Here is a 27,297-nt window from a genome sequence, read left to right as displayed (position 1 = left end):
AAATGCTGCATTTTTGTTAATAACAGTGAACTAGAGAATGTGTTATCCTGAGTACATATAAGAAACTTGTCTTCATGGGACAACTAGAGAATATGGATGTTTATGTATCTTTGTTTCTACAATTGATAACCTATTGTTACAGCGAATTAGAAATGTTGCAGTTCCAGACATTGGGCAGGTCCTAGCCGTTAGACCCCTACTAAGCGTATAGTACTTATGTCAAACTGATTTTGCTTACTTTTAATCACATTTTAACAGTTTGCATAAATTTCAAGAATCATTTAGAAATGATCAACACCAATAGGTAATCAGTTTGGAAAAACATTTATGTAGTTAGATTTATGTCCAGCAGCCCCCCAATCCCACACTCTGTGGTGTATTTTTTGCGTGACTTTAAAGTTGGATTTTTCTTGCAAAAAAAAAAAAAAAACAGCAAAAACAATGTTTGCGCAAAAATTTGTGACAATTATACGTCAAGAAGCTACATAGGACTAATGATAAATCTCCCCTTACTGAGAAGAAATTGTCTATGTAATCTGGGGTCATAAATTCTTCTAAAAGACCTTTCAAAATTTTTTTTGTTGGGAGTTTAACCCCTTTCCGACATTTGACGTAATAGTACTGCATTGCGGGAGGTGCGTTCCCGCAAAATGCAGTACTATTACGTCATGCTTCTGGCACCGGCTCAAGAATTTTTCCAAATTTTCACCAAATATCTGATTTTCTCATAAATAAATGCAAAACATACCACCAAAATTTTTCAACTAACATGAAGTACAATGTGTCACGAGAAGACAATTTTAAAATCACTTGGATATGTTAAAGCGTTCCGAAGTTATAACCAGTTATAGTGACACAGGGCAGATTTGAAAAAATGGGCCGTGTCAGGAAGGTGAAAAGTGGCTTCGGCGTTAAGGGGTTAAATTTTTCTGGGAACTCAGAGGATTCCCAAATACATCATGGCTCTTCAAACTATCAAAGCCAAATCTACTCACTAAAATCCTGGTGGCATGTCACTTCAGTTCTCTGTTATGTACCCCTACCACATGATCCTATTTATAATATATGTGAAGATTGCAGGGCTAAAGTAATAAATAAAATTACATTTTTTAAATGTTACTTATACATCACCTTAGCCACTTTGAAACACTTAAAGGAAACCTACCACTTGAAGTGGCAGGTATAAGGCGGAACTACCGAGCACCAGCTCTGGGTGAGCTGGTGCCGGAGCTTAGTTTTGTTAGTGTTTTAAACCGCGATGCTGCTTCGGCGCAGGGAGGTACGCACTCGGCGCACCATGCGCGCGACCGTGCCCGCGGCTCTCATTCACTTCTTATGTAGCCGTGTGCACGGTCGCGTGCATGGTGCACCGAGCGCGTACCTCCCTGCGCCGAAGCAGCTTCGGCCATAAAGTTTTAAAAGTGTTTTAAACCGCGATGCTGCGGTTTAAAACACTAACAAAACTAAGCTCCGGCACCAGCTCACCCAGAGCTGGTGCTCGGTAGTTCCGCCTTATACCTGCCACTTCAAGTGGTAGGTTTCCTTTAAAGGGTTAACAAGTTTCCTAAAAGTGAGAGCTGCAGTTTCTAAAATGGTATAATTTATGGGGGTTATCACCCAAATGTTTCAACTATCATGATGTACAAGGGTGAATACTTGCCTTGGCACTAAGGGATTAAAGCAGCATATATGCCGCAACTGTAATTTCTTTATTGGCTGCTTTTATCTACTGTTAACAGAATGTGTGGCAATTCTATGAAATATAAACAGCTATGCACTTATCAATAATACGAGTTATGATATTACCAACGGCCATGATTGCTAAACGACAAGTTTCCTTTTAAGATTACAGAGAATTGTCAACCTTTCACTGCTGATTCATCCTGTCACTGTATGACATGGGATAAGAGAGGGAAGCATCAATACTACTGTGTGCTATAAATTCATTCAATTTGTCACATTTGTTATTTTTCTCAGCACTCAAACCCCCACTGATCAGCAAGTTAGGCCCTTTTCTGTGGATAGGGCCAAACTTGCCTTCTTGGGAAAACCCCTTTTAACGTTCAAGTGCAAGTGTGTAGTAGTTTCTCACTACAAGGCAAGTGACATCCTCCATTCACCCCCTGGGAGCCAGCCCTAGTCGGGAAGGGTTACACATCACGCTGACCCACAACACCATCTCCCACGGGCCCAAGTCAGCGATTATCCCAACTGGAATCACAAACTATCTCCCTACAAGTCCTTTCCCCCTTTTTTCAGTGAGCACTGTAGCAGCCCCTGGTGCGCCTTTCAGTACCTAGGCCTAAGTGGAAGGGGCGCGACTGTAACAAATACCAAATAATCCATGTCTAGTCTGATTGTGCAGTGATAGATCATTCATTTGTCCCATAGTAATTATTTGTGGATTACATATAGCTTTTTAGCAATATGCCATCATGAACACAAAACTGCACACACAGAGATTAGGTGATATCACATCTTGAAACGAAGCTGGGATTTGTAGTCAACCAAGGCTTTGCTGCAGTCATACCTGAAGGAGCTGGATGAATAGAAACCAAAATTGATGTCTCCCTATACAAACTGACGTACTGTGAAAAGGTTACTTTGCTGAGGGCTGGTACGAGTTTACCGTCTTCTTTAAAAAGAGATCAGATCAGCTGACGGTAGATGCTTACAGCTGACCTCCCCGTCCCGTCCCCATCACTAGTGACCTTTGTTTTGTGTCGAATTTTGTGGAAATAAAGCTATTTAAACCATGCAAATGAGCCTGAGATGCTATACTGAACTCTGACAATCACTAATTTATACATGCCCCTTGGCCGACTGTCACATCTGTTAAGAGAGTCGGTGAAGTCACCGACCATAGCACCGACTACATGCATCATTATTTGGTTAATCACTTCATCACACTTAGGTATTTGTGTTCTCCTTCCTTGGTGGGTCACTAGTTTATATATTTATGTCTTATCACCAATTTTAGTTGGTCATTCTATTTATTTATAGTTAGCACTATACTTTTTTAGTATATAATATTCTGCTTTTTTTTCCCCTTTTTCGACTTAGTACATTTGGAGTCAGTATCTGCACTGCACTATTTGTACCACTTATATTATTTTATGGTACTTTGGTCTGACAGTGCCCTTCTTTACAACTCAGTGTTAATTGTTTAATACGTACCTTATTGCCTCTCTAATGCGCTTGCGAATAATGCTGTTCCTTTACAACGATTGCTTTTGCTGGACGCATGCGCATAACCCGTCGCTTTACTTAGTCGCATTAGCAGCTATAACTGCAGTACGCAGGCGCATAAGTTACCAGGGTTTGTTACTTGTGCTGCCGTCAGCGATTAGGACTGGCGCTTATGCGCGAAATTTGATCAGTCTCGCGGGATTTCCGCCATATCTGTACCTTCCACACAGGTGTCAACACTCAATAGACAGCAGCGATTGGAGGCCGGGGATCCTCTTGGGACTCATAAGGTAGGCTCCATGGGTCAGAAGGCACTTACCCCTGAGGAAGTCGCAATCAGGCGACTGAACGCGTGGGGTGCCTCCGACCAGCATTTCCTCCTCCCACTAGGGATTTCACGATTGGCAACTTTACTATTTGGGGCCTGCTCTGTTCTAACCTTTTTCAGGATAGAATTTAGGTGTTGTTATTAGGACTCTACCCTTTGATTTTTAGTGAGGTTTTTGCGTCCACATATTTTGTACTGACCTGTGGTTGTATGTGGGTCCTTGTTATCAGGCTCTGACCCACTTATATATGTGTAATTGTACACTTTTTAAATGTTTTTAAATCATGCATGTAGGATACCTTTTGTTATTGTTTGTGAATTGTAATAAAGATTATTGATTTTTTAACCTATACACACTTGTTCTTTCCTCTTTTTGTTTAATCTTGACTTTTAGTGTGTTGGCTTGGTTATACTGACCCTTGTGTACCTGAATATGCTCCACATTGCTTGTTTAGGGATTGTGACATCAGCCACTAGCTGACATTCTACTATGTTCGCCAGCATCAGCACACACTATCATGTCAGCGAGCGGCTGATGCCGGAGCATCACTGTATAGAAGAGGAGCTGTCTGGGGGGGGAGGGGGGCGTCGGAAGGTTTTTTCTTCCTTGACTCGAGTATAAGCCGAGGTAAGGTTTTTCAGCACATTTGTGCTAAAAAACTCGGATTGTACTCGAGTATATATGGTAAGTTGGTTTTGTACATTTTTTTTGTTATTGAAGAGAAGTTTCGCCCTTTAGTAGGCTGTAATCACATGTTGCAGTGATATCAAGTGTTCTTGCAGCAAAAGCCATGATAAATGATAAAACAAAAAATTGATTGTATTCACACTAAAAACAATACAATTATGGTCAGCTCACCTTATAATGCACTTAAAACCACCTATGAAGTCATTCAAACTGGTGCACAGAGGAAAAGAGAGGGAGGAAACCGCATCAGCCCCTTTACCTACTTTTTATGCCATCATTGGATTTTATCTTTGTACCACTATGGATTAAATAAATGAACCAAGATTTTTTACCATATTGTTTATGTGCTGGAGGAGCAAATTTCTTCCCTTGAATTATCATATATGATATATGTATAACAGCTTTAGGTTTATACTCTCTGGTAGTTCAGAGTTTCATAGTGTGCTGTTTACTAATGGGCACTAGCAAAACTTGTTGTTAGCTCTTTGACAGCTTAGCTGAGGCAGGCCCTCAAGAGCAAGAGCCAAGAACTCTTTCAAGCTACTTATATGCTGAGGCTAATGGAGGGTAATCTTGATCCACTTTTTGATGTATAATACAAACCACTCAGTATCTCATGCTGGGGTCTTGTAGTTTATATTATCTTCAGTGTGCATAGGAGCGCACATAATCTCCCAAAAAATATCCACTTGTGGATACTTCTTGAACCACCGTCTAGTAGCCAATTATTATATGGGACCGCCTGGTGTCCAGGCGTGTCTAAGCCACCCAACAACTTTGACATTTCCCAATAGAGATAATCAGGAGAAGGATTTCAAGCCCTGCACCTCTCACAAATGCATTGTGGCTTCTGTATCACTTACAGATTCAGGACCTTTAATGCTACTTAAACTGCAGAACCTGTGAAGGTAGGTGATTTAATGTATGTGTCTGTCTGTGTTTCTGAGTGTGTGTGCCTACATAAACCTACAAATGGGAACGGCAAAGTAAACTATTCTCTCCTCATTCTTCTGGATCTCTCGGCAGCGTTTGACACTGTGGACCACCAGCTCCTCCTCAGGATGCTTCGCTCCATTGGCCTGAAGGACACTGCACTCTCTTGGTTTTCCTCCTATCTCTATGACTGCACCCTCAGTGTATCCTTCTCTGGATCTCTCTCTTCTCCTTTTCCTCTCACTGCCGGGGTTCCTCAGAGCTCAGTCCTAGGTCCTCTTCTATTTTCCCTCTATTCTGCCCCCATTGGACAAACCATCAGGAGACTTGGTTTCCAGTATCATCTCTATGCTGATGATACCCAGCTATATAATTCTGCACGTAACATAATCCTTCCAAAACTGAACTCCTTGTCTTTCCACCGTCTACTAACCGACCTAACCCTGATCTCTCCATATCGGTCTCTGAAGTCATTATCACCCTGATGTACCAGTGACGGTGTCTTGAGGTAGTGCTGGACTCTGACCTCTCCTTTGCACCATATATTTAACCCCTTCCCGACATTTGACGTAATAGTACTGCATCGCGGGAGGTGCGTTCCCGCAAAATGCAGTACTATTACGTCATGCTTCTGGCACCGGCTCCTGAACCTGCAGGTGTCAGCTATATATTATAGCCGACACCTGCCTCTAACACCCGCGATCGGAGATTTCTCCGATCGCGGGTGTTAACCCCTGACACGCCGCGGCCGCGCTGACGTGCAAGGGGCATTTCAGAAGAATCGGACCCCCCGCTTACCGGGGGGATCCGCTGCTCCGATCGCAGCCCCATGCGCAGCTCAGTGTGTTACATTACACAGTGTAATACATCTGTATTACACTGTGTAATGTGAAGAAGAGCTTGAACAAGTGATCAGTGGATCACTTGTTCAAGCTAACCTGTAAAAGTTAATTAAAATGTTAAAAACATTACATAAAATAATTTAATAAAAATAATTAATTAAATAAAGTTAGAGTCCCCTAAACACAAATATTCCCTATACACATGCAATAAAGTGAAAAAAACACAAAATCGCCAAAAAACCCCACATATTTGGTATCGCCGCGTCCGTAACAATCCGTACAATAACTCAGAAACATTATTGTACCCGCTCAGTGAACGCCGTAAAAACAAAACCCGAAAAATGTACATTTTTCATAAAATCTCTACACAAAAATGTTCTAAAAAGTGATCAAAAAAGTTATGTGCGCAAAAATGGTACCACTGAAAAGAACAACTCAACACGTAAAAAATAAGCCCTAAACTAGCTCTGTCAACCAAAAAATATTAAAGTTACGTCTCCGAAAAGATGGCGATGCAAAAACAAATGAGATTTCCTCTATATTAGTTTTTATCCAGTAAAATTGTAAAAATAAATGAAAATATATAAATAACTATATAAATGAGGTATCACTGTAATCGTAGTGACCTATAGAATGAAGATAATATAATATTTTTAGTGTACGGTGTACGACCCCCAAAAAATACGAAAAGAAAGTAAACCAAAATTGACAATTTTCTTTTCACCCATACATTCAAGAGTTAATAAAATCTCATCAATAAGCTAATGACCCACTAAAATGAAGTATTTGTAAAGTGCATCTCATGTCGCAGAAAATAAGCCCTTATATGTCCAAATTGCCAAAAAAATAAAGATTGTATAGCCAATAAAAATTGACAATGCATAATCTGCTCTGAATGGCGCAGCTCCCTTCGATGCCCTGGCGTGTGCCCATACAGCAGGTTACCACCACACATGTGGTATTGTTATACACGGGAGAGATTGGGTATCAAATTTTGTGGAGCGTTTTGGTATTTTATCCACTGAGAATTTGTACATTTTTTGAAAAACATATTAATTTAGCCAAAAAAATTTTACTTTCAAAATTGCATCCGATTTTTTTTTAACCCCTGTAAAACAATTAAAGGGTTAACAAACTTCATAAAAGTTGTTTCACGTACGTTGAGGGGCGTAGTTTCTATAATGGGGTAATTTATGGGGTTTACTTTTATTTAGGTCTCTCAAAGTGATTTGAAACCTGAGCAGGTCCCTCAATAGCAGGATTTTGCGTTTTTTATGAAAATGTGAAAAATCGCATCTAACGTTCAAAGGCCCATAACATCCTACAAAAATAAGAGTATGCATAAAAAACCATGTCCACATAAAGTAGACATTCGGTGAATATTAGTTATTAAGTTTTTTTGCGGTTATGACTATGTATGTAAAAAGTAGAACATTTTGAAGTTCAAAAATCAAAAATTTTTCCAAATTTTCACCAAATATCTGATTTTCTCATAAATAAATGCAAAACATACCACCAAAATTTTTCAAATAACATAAAGTACGATGTGTCACAAGAAAACAATTTTAAAATCACTTGGATATGTTAAAGCGTTCCGAAGTTATAACCACTTGTAGTGACACAGGGCAGATTTGAAAAAATGGGCCGTGTCAGGAAGGTGAAAAGTGGCTTCAGCGTTAAGGGGTTAATCTGTTGCTCACTCTTGCCAGATGCCAGATCTTAAAAACATCTCCAGAATCCGCCCATTTCTCACATTTGAAACTTATAAAATACTAACTATTACTCTGATTTACTCTTGTCTAAACTACTGTAACTCCCTACTTATTAGTCTTCCACTCACTAAACTCTCTCCTCTACAATCCATTCTCAATGCAGCAGCCAGGCTGGTCTTTCAGGCCAAACGCTACACAGAGGCCTCCAGTTTGTGCCAGACACTGCACTGGCTGCCTGTTTCCTTCCGAAAACAGTTTAAATGAATAACTCTCATCCACAAAGCTCTTCATAACGCTGCACGTCCAACCTGTGCTCTTCGATCTGCTAGTGATCTTAGATTATCCTCTTCCTTAATTTGAACTTCCCTTGCTCTTTTACAGAACTTCTCCAGAGCTGCACCATTTCTTTGGAATGCCCTTCCCTGCTCTATCAGACTAATACCCAACCCCCAAAGCTTCAAATGTGCTTTAAAAACCAATTTATTTAGACAGGCCTATCACACCCGCTAACTGTATGCAACTTTAACTTTTTATTAACTAATTCCACGTACTCCCCCTGTCTGTTATCTGGAAAATGCTTCTCTGCAGTCCCATGGACTTTGTATATAAGATGGTGGCTGATGGCTGGTCAAGCAGCTTCATTTATTTATTTTTATTAAATTATTTGTATTTTATTACCTTATTTAAAAAAAAATGTCTGGACCATTATATAAGCTCTTATACCGCTTTTGTCACCCCCCCCCCCCACCTCATCCTCATAGACTGTAAGCTCTTGCGAGCAGGGCCCTCAATCCTATTGTTTGTTATGACTGTTGTTACTCTGTAATGTCTTATTTTATTTGTATATGTTCCCAGCAATCTGTAAAGCGCTACAGAACCTGATGGCGCTATATAGATAAAGATTTATTATTATTATTATTATTAATTAACATCACTCCTACCTTAGAGATATGGGTACACTACTGATATTATACTCTATCTACAAGATACAGCAGAAGACCTCTGTGTCATTGACAACCACAGAATGTGGGGCCTAGAATTTTCATACAACCCATATGGGCAGTGTTAAACAACCCCATCCACAACCCTTCAGTGTTTTAAAATTAAAGACTACAGTTTGCTCCCTTCGATTACTTTATTCTGTGGACATCCCCTTAAATACAGCATCCACAGCAAAGCATTGTGGGTCCGTGAAAAATTCATTTTAACTTTTTATTATAAACTGTTGCTAATGTTATATTAATCCAAGAAGGCTCATTGTATCCATATATAAATGGTATCAGGATCACCTTAGTTGACAGCACTTGTCATCCATTATTGTAAATTCCTGGAGTGTGTTCCAATGTGCGGCAAGTATCTGATGCTCGTCAGGGTTTATCATTTATTAAAGTTGTTTACGTTAATTATAATGAATCATCTGTTGTAACGGCGGTGCTATCCGCACTGATCCTCAGCTCGTGTCAGAGACAATAGCTCATTTGCTTGAGCTGCTAGTAAATTAATTTCCCCAGTGTTTCAGAGATGAGCAGGTAAGGCTTCTCGTCTGGTTAGATGATAGATCAGTTTTCATGATGTATTGCATTACACTCTCCAAAATGAAATAAGGATCATCTAGAAGCTCCTTTTCTTTGCCGTGTAACTGCTACTCCGTAAACTCCGGAACTGTTCCTTGAGGACAGAAGTAATATCAGAAAAACCTGCCAGCAGTTTCCCACAAGAAGAATGCTCTGTCTTTCTTTTCATAATTTTTCCTTACTAAGTTGCATTTTTGGGCAACCAAGCGAGATAAGCTTCTTGGTCTAATTCTACAAGTATAGTCACATCTTCCCCTACTCTGATGACCTTACAAGAGGACAAAATATTCCATCTAATTTTACAGCAAACAGTGGTCACCATTAGAAGAAAACCAGGATGGTTTTAAGGACGCATTCACAAAACCGTATGGGGGACATATGTACGCAGGTCTTAAATTTCCCCCATATGTACGGCTGGGTATGCATATGTTCATGTAAATTCGGCCTAAGGAGTGTACTGATGAGAACTAGGCCCTATTCTGGAGTGGACTGTCATTGTCTCAATTATCTAGGAATCATCTTTCCCTATGTAGAGATGCCAAAGAAGGTGTACTTGAAAAACAACAGCAAGAGTCGCAGTGAAAAGTTGCAAAAACAACAAAAGTTGCAAAAATTAGACAATTTAACTAGAAGAAATAAAGATGCATGTCCCCCACTGATTGTTGCATGAAAATGCAGCCAACAAACTGGAATTGATCAGGAATGAACTTTCTGAGGAAACTCCTTTCCCAATTAACCCCGGCTCATTGGTCTGTATAAGAAACCATAAGACACAGTCACACAAGTTGGAGTATGTGTAGCAGCTGGTTGATAATAACAACACAAATCACGACTGTCCATATCTGTTCAACAAAGCATATATACAAAGTCAATTTTCTTTACCTCTTATTAAATTACCATAGCTATAGAGTTACAAAGTGCATCTTATGCTGTATCATGTGTTGTGACGTTGTATATTCACTCAGAAGTTCTCTCTTCTCAAGGGTTTCACTTGTGATAGAAACTTTGCACTCTGTCCTCTACTTACTTTCTCCTACTTGTTGTTCTTCTTTTTCAATTAACTTTATTAAATAGTGTCTCAGTACTCTATATATGCTTTTATAATCTTTTCTCAATGCTTTGGTTTCCCGGTAACATTTAGGATCCATTGGACAATATTTCTAACCATAAACACAACTGTGTTTAATGTATGTGCTATTATATATTGAGGGGAATTTATTACTGTATGTTAATCTACTTCAGGGACAAAACAAGGAGGACATCAATCTCATCCACTGTGTAGCATGTGATTCTGCTATAGGCTATGCACAGAGAAACATTGTGTGCTATTTGTTAATTCAATGGATTTCCATGGGCTAATTCTGAGACTCATGCAGACGCTGTGGTTTCCTTGGATCTGTGTGGGTGCCGGCTCACCAAGCCTCAACTCAAAGCAGGGTCAAAGCAACCCCTGGGTTTGTGGCTCAAACAATCTTTTTTGCTAACATATGTCTCTGACAAATGGATCACAAAAATAAAGCACAAATAAATCCAAAGACCTCTGAAAACTTTATATCACTCTTCCTCTTACTTTCACAGTAGTTTTGGAAACAACTGGGGCATTCGATAAATCAGGAAGGGCAGTTTCACACTGCTGTGGTAGGTCTATAAATCACAGACTGTACAGTGTCCTATACAGTGTCAATGTGATGACTTGCATTGTCCCCGATAAACAGTAGCACTGACACTGTAAACATTATTATTGAGGGTCCAATGTTATGAGTTGTACATGAGGAGACATACATATGCACTGTTAGGGAGCTGTCCTAATAAACCATTTCTTTTAGTTTTCTGAAGTTTAAAAAGTTTCTTTTAGCTGGAAAATCACACACCTCTTTTGTCTGCTTAAAGCAGTTTTCCAGTCCATAGGATAGGGGCTAAACATGTCTTAGTGATGGAACCCCCAGAGATCACGAGGATGGGGTTCCGTTGTACCCCAATTGCACTCCAAATGAATGGAGCCATCATCACATTCCCAATCTATGGAATTGGCGGAGATAGCTGAGTACAGCAGGGCAGCATGTGCGACCAGCTGCTCTGTTCATTTGGGGTACACAAGATACCCACTTTCTTGTGAACCGTGGGGGAACCCATCATTGTGGGTAGGGGCAAATTCTGAGGAAAGGAAGAAGTAATGGCAAAATTGGACTACCAATCTAAGATTATGACATGGCTTAAGTTATTGTACTCTGGTAGTATTATTTGGACATGAAAAAAATATGTTGGTATTATTTACACACTACTATGGGGCTTATTTACTAAGGGTCCCATGGCCACATTTTTGTCGGGGTTAGTGCGCAAGCTTTAAATTCTTAGTACAGTAAAAGTCAGGGGCGTAACTAGGAGAGGAAGGGCCCCATAGCAGCTTTACACTCATATTTACGCACACATTTATATACCTATATACATAAACATACAGTTCTTCACCCATACACACATAATTATACACTCACACAAACATATACACACATAAAGAGCATATACACATTACATACAGTATATACACACCATACGCCATACAGTATATACATACACATATACATCGCATGTACAATGTGCAGCATAATATGTATATGATGGTAAACATCCTTTTTTCTTTAGTCAGGTCAGATGACACTGTCGCATCCTGTAAGAAACAGGAAAGATAAAGAGAGCTCCCTCCTGCTGATCGACGTATTAGGATAGGGATAGATGCAAATGTATTGCATCCATCCTTGGCCTCCACTAAACATATGCTGTGGGAGGTGACCAGTGATGTCACTGTCCATATAAGTTTACGTCATTGGGGTAACATTTCTTTTCCTACTTTCAGGGGGGAGTGGGAGGGACAGGACAACAACGTACGTGCATAAAGTAGGATACGTTGTAGCCTTCCATTGTAAGGATATGTTTGCAACGTATCCTTACAACGGAGGGCTACAACGTGGTGTGAATGTAGCTTAATTTCCTATGACATGTTCTCTACCTCCAATCTAAACCTCTAATCTGTTTTTAATCAGAAATTGTTCATAAATTCAGTCATGCTAACAAAAACAGACAGAAACTAACCAATGAGTCACATTACATAGAAGCTCTATGGAGAAGAGAGGGGGCAGTGGGTGACAGCAGCATGTCACATAATGTCAATGAAGAATGTTACTCCTCACGTACACACACTATAATATTGATTTCTAAAGAGCAAGCGAAAAGAATTGTTACACTTTATAGATTTAGATTTTTTTTATATAACAACCCTCTGTAATAGGTGAGGTAAGTAATCTATGGAGGAGGCTATATAAGTAGAGCACAGCTAGTGCTAGTTGTCTTGTCCCATGGTTAGACATAAATAAGTCATATAATTCTTATCTGGAGGACACAGTGTGGGAGAGAGAAGAGATAAAACCGTTATGTGCTGTTATTACACATGACCCAGTGACCAGCATTTCCAGGCCTCATTATCTGAAACCTGCCTTACTCTCATCTGATGAACTGGATACTGAAAGCGTATGATCTCCGCTTGTGCCAAGTCATTTCCTCAACAGAACTCTGCCAACTGCCTCTTTATAGATTTTCTGGAACATTTCTAATACTGCGATTTTCAAACAAAAGCCTTTATTTTCCCTTTGTTAGTCCTATGTAACTTATTAAGGGCATAGTTTTCTGCTTGTTTGCCTTGGGGATTTCCATTTTCCAAAAAGCTTCCGTATTTGAGTATATTAATGCTCATCTAGAGTGATGAAGGGGCAGAACAATGCAAAGCCTCCCTGTTTGCTTAATAAAATATCAAAAAGGTTATGTGTTGTGCAATCACAGCTTTATTGACATTGGCTAATGTCCTAATCTCCAGCGTCGGATATGATATATGGCAGCTATTAAACACTAAACATAGGCTCTGCTTGTAGAAGAACTGATATTTCCTGTACAGTAAATACTCTAATTGGCTTTGCAGATCATAAATGATTGTGTAGAATGTTTTCATGATCTCCTGAATCAGGAAAGAAATTAAGCTCTTTATGGAGATTTGCCTTTACAGGCCACCTTTAGAGTCGTCTCAAAGGGGTTGTATCATTCATGATATTCATCCCCTATCCTGCGGAGATATATATACACTTACCGGCCACTTTATTAGGTACACCATGCTAGTAACGGGTTGGACCCCCTTTTGCCTTCAGAACTGCCTCAGTTCGTGGCATAGATTCAACAAGGTGCTGGAAGCATTCCTCAGAGATTTTGGTCCATATTGACATGATGGCATCACACAGTTGCCGCAGATTTGTCGGCTGCACATCCATGATGCGAATCTCCCGTTCCACCACATCCCAAAGATTCTCTATTGGATTGAGATCTGGTGACTGCGGAGGCCATTTGAGTACAGTGAACTCATTGTCATGTTCAAGAAACCAGTCTGAGATGATTCCAGCTTTATGACATGGCGCATTATCCTGCTGAAAGTAGCCATCAGATGTTGGGTACATTGTGGTCATAAAGGGATGGACATGGTCAGCAACAATACTCAGGTAGGCTGTGGCGTTGCAACAATGCTCAATTGGTACCAAGAGTGCCAAGAAAATATTCCCCACACCAGGACACCACCACCACCAGCCTGAACCGTTGATACAAGGCAGGATGGATCCTGCGTTCATGTTGTTGACGACAAATTCTGACCCTACCATCCGAATGTCGCAGCAGAAATCGAGACTCATCAGACCAGGCAACGTTTTTCCAATCTTCTACTGTCCAATTTCGATGAGCTTGTGCAAATTGTAGCCTCAGTTTCCTGTTCTTAGCTGAAAGGAGTGGCACCCGGTGTGGTCTTCTGCTGCTGCCTCAAAGTTCGACGTACTGTGCATTCAGAGATGCTCTTCTGCCTACCTTGGTTGTAACGGGTGGCGATTTGAGTCACTGTTGCCTTTCTATCAGCTCGAACCAGTCTGCCCATTCTCCTCTGACCTCTGGCATCAACAAGGCATTTCCGCCCACAGAACTGCCGCTCACTGGATGTTTTTTCTTTTTCGGGCCATTCTCTGTAAACCCTAGAGATGGTTGTGCGTGAAAATCCCAGTAGATCAGCAGTTTCTGAAATACTCAGACCAGCCCTTCTGGCACCAACAACCATGCCACGTTCAAAGGTACTCAAATCACCTTTCTTCCCCATACTGATGCTCGGTTTGAACTGCAGGAGATTGTCTTGACCATGTCTACATGCCTAAATGCACTGAGTTGCTGCCATGTGATTGGCTGATTAGAAATTAAGTGTTAACGAGCAGTTAGACAGGTGTACCTAATAAAGTGGCCGGTGATTGTATATAGTTGCAGGGAGGGATCGGAGGTCTGTCTTGAATGCTGGACCACCCACATTCAGCAGTATGGGCGATTGCATGTTTTCCTTATCTGCTGCATAGCACAGGGACACAGCCACACAGTGTACCGATCCAAAAGTCTCATACAAGTCTATAGACAGGATGGTCTACATCTTGTGCTCCATTAACTTCTATTAACTTCTATGGGACTTCTGATCAGTAAACAGAATGGACCAAACCTGAAAGCTCAGAGTAGATAACGGGTACTTGCTGTCCCCTGTTCTGCCTGTCATGGATCCACGCTGGAGTCTAAACACGGGTTGTCACGCCAGGGAGAGCCGGCGGACATTGGCTTGGAATATTAATTAGAGTATCAAAATCCCATGCCATATCTAAGGAGGGAGGTGTGATAATATTACACCAGCTTTACATTTTTCTTTTTCCTTTTTCGAATTACTGACTAAAGTACATTCCAGACATGGGTCCCCATTTGACAGAGCAAATGGTAATTACTCTGTACAGACTATCCTTGTGACCAAGGATTGGGAAACCAAATGCATTCAAATCCCAGATACTACACACCTTGCGCACATAGCCCAGGGGCACACAACCAAACTATGTACCCCCTAACCCTTATGTGCCTATGGAATGCTACTGCACCCTGATGCAGTCACATGCTCACACAGCAAGCATATACCTAGAAACACACTTTTCTAGGTGCCGTACAGTTCACCTGGACACACACTGCGTACAGCTACTGCTATCACACAGACACATACAGGGTAATACCACTGGCATCTTGTAACCAATGATCTAGTATTGAATAACATTGTAACAGACAAACCGATAAGAGTATTTAAAAGGGCAAGTAACATTAAGGACACAGTTACCTCCAGTTACGTGAGAGAGGAAAACAGTAAAGGAATGAGAATACAGGGCTTCTATAACTGCAAGCAGTGTCGGGATGTAAAAATAGGGACTGGACAGATAAAGGAATAGTCAAGGAGTTTAGGGGGAACAATGAACTTTCTTTATATAAAATAAAAGACTATATACATTACGATACCTGTGCAGTCATATCATACAGCCTCATGGTCTAAACATAGACTAAATTCCCAGAAAGAAATGAAAAAGTAATTTCAGGGACTAATAGATGTAAATGGGTTGCGCAAAATAAACCGTCTTACATTAGCAATAATAACTATTGTGATACGATATTAACAATTGTTTTTATATCTCCAGAAAGACATTAGAAAGAGTTGGTTTAGGGACTAATAGAAGAATATGGGTTATATATAGAAAACTGCCTCTTAACAATAAATGTGCCAAGGAACCCGTTTCCATATTCGGGATTGTTTAGATGAGGCGTAACAATATGTTAGGCTATGAACAAGACACCTTCATACCCTGTACGATATGAATGGCTCTTGATTGGTTGTGAGCAAGGGTTATCGTGACAGCTAGGGACCTCCGTAATAGTTATTAGTAGGGATCCTGTGATTGGATGGAAGGGAGGGGCGTGTCGTCGGTGTGTACTGCACTCGATTGCTGACTGGCCATTGAGCCAAGGCTCAGGATTGGCTGGGAACACGAAAAGCCGACATAACGAGATCAGCTAAATAGTTCACGTTAGATATTAGTATATGCAAAGGTATGGACTATACACGGGTAAACTGATAATGTCACAATCCTTCCTTGAGTTGTTTTTTAGAATATTTATGCATTTTAATGAATTTGTGCATTTTTGTATTTAAACAACGGAGATTACGTCTTTTAAAGTTTTCGTGATACACATGTTTTTATTGATGTTCTTGTGAGTATATGGAATAAATTAACACTTACCCTTTACCTTGGTGATCTGCACTATCTATCCGTAATTCCCAGCATAGGATTGTCAGTGAACCTCGGACACGAGAGTGAAGTGGGGTCCACAGTGGGGTCAAGTGCCAGGGTACTGAGAGAGGAGCAAAGAATCCTAGAAAATTCCATTTTTAACCCATGAGGAGGTGGTGACGCTGTTCATTGGGGCTAATATTTAAGGATATATTATGGCGTACAGCACTGACATTCTTGACTTTGTAAATAAGGCTTAGTGGTAATTCACCTTTCCAAAGTTATGGAAACGTATAGAGCACAAGAAAAAACGTATTAAAGGATGATTTAATATAAAAAAGGCACAATGCTTAAAGGTTACAAAAATCATGAAATAACAGAGATAGATAAAAGCAAACAGTAAAATAAAAAGGGATAAAATAAAGAAAAACAGCCCTCTTACTTATTGGATTGGCATAGAGACCCTGGACAGCTCTACAAACTTAATTGCATCTCCTGAACTGACAAATATTGAATGCTGACATGTTGCTTTTGACTAACCACCTTATCCGCCTCCTTGGTCGTGCAAGAGGGGCGTGGCTACACCTGAATCAAGGTGGAAATTTGGGGAAATATTTCCTAATTATGTCATATCTTCTTCCATGGGTCTCCTGAAAAGAAGATATATGCACCACATTTCCCAGCAGAAATTTAAAAATCCAACAATATCAAACACCATTATAAAATGTTGGCCCAATGGTGTAATAGACATTTTCTGGATGGTGCTGATCACAGATTTGTTGACCAGGAATTAAAATATTTGATTTATGACCAAGTTGTCTTTGAAGTATTATTTTCCCATATTCTTAAGTAGCCATTTTAAGACATAACCCATAATTCATTACACTGCCAGTAGCCCAGACCCCCACAATGATAGAGGATAACTATAGTTAATGCTTCAACCCCTTTAAAGGCAATTCATTTGTTACTGGAGATTCTGGAAACGAATTGTGCAAATTAGTTGCATAAAAAACTATGCCCCAGTGCTAAGGTAGCTCCCAACAGTTGACAGCACTGTTCTAATGTCATTGCATCTCATCAGTACAGTGGAGAGAACTGGTTTGGTAAGGTGAGAAGCCTTTGACATGATTAAGGGAAGAAATTAAATTCCATGTGGAGATAAATGTTTTGCAAGACCAACTTGCAAAATATGTACAGAGTCTCAAAGACCAAGCGTGCTATTCTAGGGAAGAAATAGGTAAATAACTTTTCCAGGGGGGAATAAGAAAAACTATGCCTCAATGCTACCTACATATCTCCATAAGCCACTTCCCTGTCCAACAACAATGGCCTCTCACCAAGCCAAACCATTTCCCTGCAGTGTGCTGACGTGATCAAAACAATGCTGTCTACAGTTAGGAATCTATTCCGTTTTATGTTATAGGTTTGAATCCATACAATATCACAATAAAAACCTTTCCTATTGGTTGAAAAGTAAGTAACAGTTTATCTCCAAATCATAGCATCCAACCACTTACCTGGACTTAGTGCTCTTTTAAGCTCAACATTTTGTTCAGTTGTTATAGGGATTGTCCCAGTGACAGCCTCAGTTTTGCTTGCAGGTGTTAATTTAGAGTCATCAGTTGGGTTACTTTTTGTCGAAGAAGAATCTGTTCCAGAAGACTGTGTGTTTTCTTGACTTACTGGCTTAGAAGGTGTGTTAAGACTCCCAGTAGTAGACCCTGTACTTGCAGTTGGATCTGTGCTTGCTGTTTCTGTCTCATTGCCTTTACCTGTTGTATCATTGCTGGAATTTGTTGGCCCACTTGTAAATTCTGTTGAGCTGGTTGAGGGGGGTTGACTGGTTGTAACTGCGGATGTAGTTATACTGGTTGAAGATGAGCTTGAAGTAGCAGTATTCAAGGTGGTTGCTGTTGATTCATTTGTGTTGGTATTATTAACAGTTGATATCTCAGTAGTACTCGAGGGTTTTGCTGTAGAGTCTGATGAGTCGTTTTTGTTGATCCCAGGAGTAACCTCACTAGTGGCAATTACACTTTTGTTGTCATTTTGTGTTATGGTAGATACAGTTAATGTTATATGTTCTGGTTCTGTTGTTGAAACTGATGTTTTGTCCGTGCCAGAAAAAGTCACAGTGTTTGTACTTACTGTACTAGAAGGTAGTTCTGTTGGCCCATGGGTGGGCGCTGAAGATGTGATCGACAATGATTCTGAGCTCAGTGAGGGTGCTGCAGAATTAATATGTAGACCTATAAAAAGGACAGATTATTAGAATAATACAAATTGATGTTTAATCAAAACATATATACTATGAGTATTGTAGATACTTTTCCATTTTAAGGGTATTCAAATTTTCATCAAGAACAACAATTGGCATGTGTGCATGGTGAGTGCTTGGCTTATTCACTAAATGTAGGGCTGCAATGACAAAAGAGCTTTTCTCTTATGCTGGGCTGGTATGCATCATCACAGCTTTTTTCTCTGTATATAACAGTTTAAGGGGTTGTCCACTTTCAGCAAATAAATGATATGTTTTGTGAAATATAAAGTTTTACAACTTTCCGATATACTTTCTGTACCGATTCCTCATGGTTTTGTAGATCTCTGCCTGCTGTCCTGCTATAGAAAGCTTATAGCTTTCCCTCCAGTGTATAGAAATCTGTCCATGGTCATGTGATATCACACAGGTGCACAAGCGTCATTATCACATGGCTCTTATTACTCTCTGTGATATAACGACTTTCAACAGCAAGAAGAGATCTAGAAAACCAAGAAGAATTGATACAGAAATTATATAGGCAAATTTAAATATAACAATTATTTGCTGAAAGTGGACAACACCTTTAACTCACAGTGTAAGTGGGATCAATGTGTACCTATAGTCTGGCATCCGATATGCCACCCTATGTCAGGATCACAGACTTAGGTTCAGGAAGTGAGACTATCAGGTCATGTTGGACCGCCCTTTGACAGCTCTCCGCCCTCCAGAACATGAGTGATTTTAGCTGCCACCACTCGTGATATATAAGGCTTAAGTGACAACTTGCATAGATTATGCCCAAATACAGTATTAACCTCGCTCTGTCTGGAATGTTAGAATGTCTTGTGTCCCTGGCTTCTATGGAAAGGTCTCACCTTTCACGTTGTCTGCCGCTCATTAGTTGTAAGGTGGAATCATTTCTGTACATTTTATTTCTAGATTCACTAAATGCTTTATTCATTGATTTTCTGTTTCCTTTGCCATGCCATGCACCTATCTGAGAGGAACAAACTTCTAATTCTGGGCCTCTGGATAGCTCTTCATAAAAGTTAAGAGCTTTCTAGCAAAACAACTCCTATTTATGCTCTTAGCAACTTTGATAGGTGTTATGTTTATCATAACTGTATTGGTTAGGGGTCAATCAGGCATGGTACTTTTATAATTGCAAATGTAAAGTATTCTGAAAACTAGAAGACACTGTACATTGAGTTGACTGTTGCTGATGGTGTAGCCAAAAGATTCTATGGGAAAAAGAGTCAGACTATAAGGTGAAATCCACACCTCTGTGGACACTTGACAATCATTCAGATGCAATGACATGTCTCATGTGTCAGTGTTTTCCAGCTACAGAGACTTATCTGAGGTTAGACAAGTTGATCACTATTTTTAGCATTTGAAGAGGTTACATTTAGCTGTTTAACCCCTTAAATACATTGTTATTTAAAGCCTTTTGTAGAACAAGTCTTACATTCAAACAAATTGTTAGTTGGTACATTGGTACATAAAAGTCACATTTTGTTATGTTTTTTTAAAAATTCGAAAACTAATAAAGCAATTCCACGAGAAAACATACAGCAGCTAAACAGATAGTCATGTCCTGTTTGTCACCACCTATCATCACTCCTTCATCAATAACTGGCTACTGCCGTATACATTCTTATATTAGCCACATACAAGACAGGAACACAAAGAAGAGGCACCACTCTCCAAAAGATATATACTAGTAATGAAGATTCCTGTCATCCGTATACCCTAATGAGAAAGCAGTGTTCCATAGTAAAGCCATACAAGCAGCTCCGTTTCTATGGTAAGCTCAAATGATTGTATCATAAATGATTATATCACTACAAATTTATTATATATATACATATATTTTCATTAGAATGTGGAAAGAAATACAAATTGTCCCCAAGAATCAGTACATTTCTAAACAAAAATTCACATGAACTATGTCAAATTAGAAAAAGATAGGTAAATATCTAATATGTATTAGAATTCAAAATTACATTTTAAAAAGATATCCAGCTCCCCAGTTATACTAGACAACAGGTTAATACAACATGCAGACTACAATTATAACTATGCAGTATAGTATAAGGTTTTAAATTAATACATAAAGAATAAAGCATTAAATCCACAAGATAGTAAAATATGATGTGTAGACTAAGCAAGGAAATGAGAAAATGGGAAGCCCCAATATTTCTCATCACTGTTAAAGGGAACCTCGCGGCAGAAATTGACCTATTAAATGACTACCAGTATGTTGTCAAAAAAATGAACACATTCCAGATCATGTTGTTTCATGACCCATGTTCATGTGGTGGCATCATCCAGAAAATCAACTTTGATGTGAGATGTAACATGATTTTATAAAGTTGTGGAGAGTTTAGCTCTCACTGCCTCCCTAACCTCTGCTGGGATTGTTGTCAAGGACAAGACTTCAGGAATAATGATGAATGGGTTGAGGAGAAACTTGGGTTCAACGAATATCGGAGGGAAAAATTGCCCTAATATTGGAGGGAAAATTCGGTATGAGACCCAGATTTTTGCACAAACTTGAACCCGAACCCAATTGAGATCAATACGGATCCAAATTTTAACACCAGAAAATGTCAGTAAAATGGGTGTAGTAAGGGCTAGAGGGCTGCAAAATCAGGGTAATTACAAGGAAATTGCCCTGACTAAAATGGGCTAGGGACAGGGGGCTGTGGTGTTTACCAAGCAACCCAAAATAACAGAAGTGCAAGAGACAAAGGAACAAAGTCCAATCCTCGTGTGATACCGTACATACAAAATGTAAAATCGTAGTTATAAACCAGGAGTCTCACCTGAAGAGAGATGGTAAGAAGGCTCATCAAAAAATAGCAGTCCAGCTGCCAATCCTCAATAGCAAGTTCAACTGGGGACCAGGATCCCGGAACAATATGGGGCGGCGCTGTTAGAGCTCACTCACTCGGACATCAGAATAAAATCTGATTGTTTTATCTGAGATTTTATTCTGATGTCCGAGTGAGTGAGTTCTAACAGCGCCGTCCCAACACTACCTATGGGCTCTGCACAGAAAAATGGACTAGGGAAAGTACTTAAAATAATAACATGCCATAAAAAAAAATAAAGGAAAGAAATAAAAAGAATTGATTAATTTAAAAAAATGCCACTGTGCTAGAAGACGGTACGGGTATTGATGAGCGGACTCGACCAGTACTGTTTGTGGGAGAGAAAGCGAGGGGCAGATACAAATTTTAAATAATTTACCTTTTTTAAGAACGTGTGAAGAATGGAGAGGCCAGACAAAGATAAAGCAAGCAACAATCTGAGTACCACGTGTATGGCCAGGTACCTGGCAACCAAAACATGAGCTGCAGTAGATGGCACACACCTGAGGCTCCCTCTGTTGCTTAATTTGTCTAAGACTCTACAACCAAATTCCGAATGACATGGCCAGCTGTCTCCCCACAAAGGGAGAATGTGACACCACCAACATATCACTAAGCCTGTCCACACCAACCCAGGGAAGCATTTAGCTGTGGTCGCCAAAAAATGGAGAGAATATGGAAGTTTGGCCCAAGTCATTTGTAAAATGGCCAGACTATGGAAAGCTACCATCCTGGACAGCTTTACAGATCGTATGGTGGCAGCTGTCCCACAATACGTCATTCCCAGCCACCACTTCTTTGCTGGGCAGGCCATCCCTGCCCTGCACCAACATGTTATGGAGAAAATTAGCCTCCATTTGCCTTCTCCTACTCTGCTTCCTCATCTAGTCAGCACAGTCAGTGTCTGGCTGGAACCACCAGTTTCAGCAACGCCATTGGGAAATGGCCGCAGGCTCTGGGTAAAAGACCACACACCAACCAAAGTTAAAAAGTATTCCAGCCCATCCCCTTGAGTAACTGCCTGGATCAACTGAAACTATTTACAAAAACAGAATCTTAAAAAAAACAGAACCTTTTTTAGAAAAAAATAAACTTTTTGGAAAAATTACTGGGTGGCTACCCTGCTGGATCCGCACTATAATGATAAAAATAAATAAAAATATCCTTGATTCCACTTGAGCTCATGATATAAAAATGAGAGAATGCACTGGCGGAATTCCCATATGACACTGAGGGCTCAGTCACAGCAGAGGCTAAGGAGCAGGAAGTCATTAAAATCAGTGCACTAGGGCCACCAGGGGAACCAAGAAGGAACCAGGGGTTCCAAGACAGGCTAAGAACCAGGGCTTTAGTTTTTAACTGACTTTGTAGTAAATGAATTAGTACTAAGACTGGTACTGTAAGTTATCACTGTATGAAGCAAATAGCAGTGAGACAGGTACTGTAAGATATTGCTGTATGATGCTGGAACTGCAAATAAGACTTCCCCCTTTAAGTTTTATTTTACCAAACAGCAATACAAATCAAAATTATTATACAGTAGATCATCATAATTATACGAGATGGGACCCTCAAAAACTTCACATAAAAACCAATGACCTCTTCAAGCCAATAAGAGAACACACAAATCAGTCTGAGACTGGTAGTGTAAGGTAACACTGATGCAAACACTACTAAGACTAGAACCATAAGGTAACGGTGAAGCACATAGGTCCAAGATTGGTAGTGTGAGTTAACACTGACTCAAATAGGGCTAAGACTGATCGTGTAAGTTAGCACTGATCCAAATACTTCTGACTTGTTGTGTAAGGTAGCACTGATCAGGTCTGAGACTGATGGAAGTATTTGTATCATTGTTAACTGCATCATTGTTACCTCACACTAACGGTTTTAGAAGTATTTGCATTATTGTTAACTTACACAAACCCTCTTAGACCAATTAGCATCAGTTATAACTTACACTACCAGTGTTGGACTTATTTTGCATCAGTATTACTTCATACTACTGTCTTAAAAATATCTGTATGCTTGACAAAGATTCATAGCGAATCAAAACGTTCATGCCCGTGTGAATAAAGGTTTATCACCTTCTTCACTACATTGGATGTTGTAGCCTTCTCTTCTTTTGTTTGTACCTCTGTCCTAGACACCAGGATCTTGGGATGCGTGCCTTATACCTTATCCAGCGTCTGGTAAATTACAAAGGTTGCTGTGTTTTTTTTTTTTTTAAGGATAACAATTTCGGCACATGTGTTCCAAAGCCACCTTCATCATTTTACATCTACTACATATATCATCCATGCGAAATCCAATTATTTTTACCATAATTTTGCATATATATATATTTATATATTTATATATATATATATATATTATATAATATATACTCGTGTATAAGCCGAGGTACCTAATTTTATCACAAAAATGCCTCCCATTATATAGCCTGCCAGCCCCTGTGGTATATAGTCTGCCAGCCTATGTAGTATATAGCCTGCCAGCCCCTGTAGTATATAGATTGCTAGTTCCTGTGGTATATAGACTGCCAGTCTATGTAGTATATAGCCTCCCAGCCCCTGTAGTATATAGCCTGCCTGCCCCCCCCAGTATATAGCCTGCCAGCCCCATGTAGTATATAGCCTGCCTGACCCCCAGGTATAAAGCATGCCAGTCTCCATAGTACATAACCAGCCAGATCCCACAGTATATAGCATGCCAGTCCCCATAGTATATATAGCATGGCAGTCCCCAATAGTATATGGCCTGCCAGCCCCACCCAGCATGTAGCCAGCCCACCCCTTCCCCAGTATATTGCCGGCCAGCCCCTGTGCCAAGCCTTTAATTAAAAAAAATTAACAATGTACTAACCTTTCCCCCCCCCCCCGCAGGTCCTCTTCTTGCTTCCGATGCTCCGGTGCCTCTTCAGTTCCTCTTCGGGTCTTTCTGCTCCTCTTCGGCTCTACTTTGTATTGTTCAGCTCCTCTTTGGGTTTTCGCGCTTGGCCGGCACACACACAATGATGTCAGCCACTTGCTGATTTCATTGTTTGTGAGCCCCCGGCATCATGAGGGGGCACGAAGAGGAGCGAATAACCCAAAGAGGAGTCGAAGAGGAGCGGAAGGACCCAAAGAGGCACCGGAGCATTGGGAGCAAGAAGAGGACCTGTGGGGGGAGCTGGAATGGTGAGTGTAGTGTTAATTTTTTAAAATGACTTGAGTATTAGCCGAGTTAGGTTTTTTCGGCTTATACTCGAGTATATACGGTAGTCTAAGCATGGTAAAATATTTAATGACTCCATGTTTCACAGTAACAATCTTTTTCCCATTAAACCATATCTTACTCCAAAAAACATTTCTCTACAACCTGTCGACTCCTTCTATTTTTTATTTCCACATTTTGTTCCAAACCCTTTCTTACATATTTTACATATGTCACATGGAGGTCTTCTTTACACTACCTCCACGTGACATAAACTCTAACTCTCTTAACATATCATTATCCTCTATTTCAAGTCTTATGTCTTCTACACATTTATCCTTACATACCTTTTATAATTTGTAATATCGAAACACACAAAGCAAATACTTCTAAAACTGATAGCATAAAGTAACATTGATGCAAATACTACTAAAACTGGTCTTTTACATTTAACACGATATGATGCAGGAACTGCAAATTGTACTGAGACTGTGCCTTAAAAATATTCCTGGATGATGCTGGAAATACAAATTGTACTGAGGCTGCACCTTTATGATATTAATGTATGATGTTGGAACTGCAACAACTGCTTTGCTCTCTACCTTCATGACTTAAAACAACCAATTTAAATCTCATTTCAAAGTAAACTTTCTAGAGGATACCACTATGAAAGGCACATGGTAGTTGTTAATCTGATTGACAATATTCTGAGCTACCTAATGTACCTCTCAAAGTGGGAGGAGGAAGTGAGGCAAAAATAGGTCAAAAGGAGATAAGAATTAAATAAACTTTATTTTAGCATGCAAATAACAACGATTATGCAAAAAGGTAAAAAGGTCATTGTATTACATATAGTAGGGTTGTCAGATGGTGTATAGCGGAAGAAGGCAGGCATACCCGGACATGACGACAGTATAGTGCAGTGATGGCGAACCTTTTAGAGATCGAGTGTCCAAAATGAGACCCAAAAAACACTAGCTTTTCCCAAAGTGCCAACACAGCAATTTAGGCAGTAACAAACTTATTTCTACCAAAATTTTGGAGCTCCAATCCGACCGTGTCCACACCTTTTCACTCTCTTCAGCACAGGATGGGTCACTTTCAAATAGCAGGGCACTACTTGGACTGCCTGAGACTGCAGGAAGATGCCATGTCTGGCAAACTCCGTATCTGGGAGACAGCCCGTGTGCCCACAGAGAGGCCTCCAAGTGCCATCTCTGGCACCAGTGCCATAGGTTCGCCACCACTGGTATAGTGTAATCAACAAAGGGGGAGGACTGGTCTCAACAACATAAGGCAATTAGTAGTATTTAGTCCATCATATACATGTCAATGTTAAATGTCAATGGCCAAATGTAAATTAAAAAAAGGGTAAATGAAAAAAAGGGTTGTTGGAAACATATAACAGTATTGGAGCCCGTCCTTACCAAAAAGAGGTGATGGTGGTCACGATGTCCGGGTATGCCTGCCTTCTTCCGCTATACACCATCTGACAACTGTACTATATGTAATACAATGACCTTTTAACCTTTTTGCATAATCGTTGTTATTTGCATGCTAAAATAAAGTTTATTTAATTCTTATCTCCTTTTATTTTTGCCTCACTTCCTCCTCTCAATTTGAGAGGTACATTAGGTAGTTCATGTTTTGTATTTTCTTCCTGTGAGGCATCTGCTCAGGTGTGACAACCTTTACTGAACCTATAATTGTACAAAGATACCCTTCTGCATACTTATATACTGGTCCTTCCATTTATCCTGTCTTCATTATTTTTATTGACAATATTCTGGTAGTGATTACCTAGGTCAATTTCTGCTGACAGGTTCCCTTTAAAACACCTGCCTTCCCCATTACACTTCTGACTCCTTAGATATATTCAAATAGATGTTTACTACATGAAGGTTAGAAGTATTTTAATGTGTAGACTACTAAACCACCATTGAGTTGATTAAAAAGGTTATCAGCTATTTGCCAGAAATACATTGAAGCCTTAGTAAAAGATGAACCTGGGTAGTTTCATTTACACATAGGATATCCGTGTTACTGCATAAATGATTTAAATCTATTGAAATGATTGCACAAAATGTGAATAGAATCACATTTGTGAATAGAATAGATGTTTGCGATAAAGATCAGCTTCTGAGTCAGCCAAGTTGGCAGTGAATGTCCTATTATTAAATGTATTTATAGCTATTCCGTATTTCCTGATCACCATTCAATAGTTTATTCTATTGGCAGCTGAATTTAGTGAAAATAAATTGTGGTCTTAAAAAAACTGACATGACGGAAATAGACTAGTGCATACTTACCTAAACTGTTTACACAAGATTTACACTCCTCTCTACTGCATACGGGAAAAAGAATTCCTAGTAACTATTGAAGGTTCAATGTGGGTATTTGTACAACTTAGGCATTTCTGGCTTACCATATAGACAGGTAATAAAGTTCCATTATGGTATAACCCCTCTGATACAGCAAATCCTTTGCTACTTCCCCTGCAGCTAACAGGCTGCCAAGAGTTCAGCATCCAGATCTGTATACGTATCCAG

At 39.8% G+C, this 27,297-nt stretch overlaps 1 protein-coding gene and 1 long non-coding RNA gene across 5 annotated transcripts in view; one reads left to right on the top strand and one right to left on the bottom strand.

Moving 5' to 3' along the window:
• Positions 1-27,297, bottom strand: part of PARM1 (prostate androgen-regulated mucin-like protein 1) — a 68,814-nt gene that overhangs the window by 16,058 nt on the left and 25,459 nt on the right. Inside the window, exon 2 of the mRNA XM_072117163.1 lies at positions 17,935-18,666. Coding sequence (XP_071973264.1) covers positions 17,935-18,666 — 732 coding nt within the window. The remainder of the gene's footprint in view (positions 1-17,934; positions 18,667-27,297) is intronic.
• The window catches only part of LOC140070539 (uncharacterized), a 91,227-nt gene that overhangs the window by 42,310 nt on the left and 21,620 nt on the right, over positions 1-27,297 (top strand). The gene's annotated exons all lie outside the window — the stretch shown is intronic.

The sequence above is a fragment of the Engystomops pustulosus genome, chromosome 1, assembly GCF_040894005.1.
Source record: "Engystomops pustulosus chromosome 1, aEngPut4.maternal, whole genome shotgun sequence".
Taxonomy (NCBI): domain Eukaryota; kingdom Metazoa; phylum Chordata; class Amphibia; order Anura; family Leptodactylidae; genus Engystomops; species Engystomops pustulosus.
This window is presented reverse-complemented; position numbering and strand designations above follow the sequence as displayed.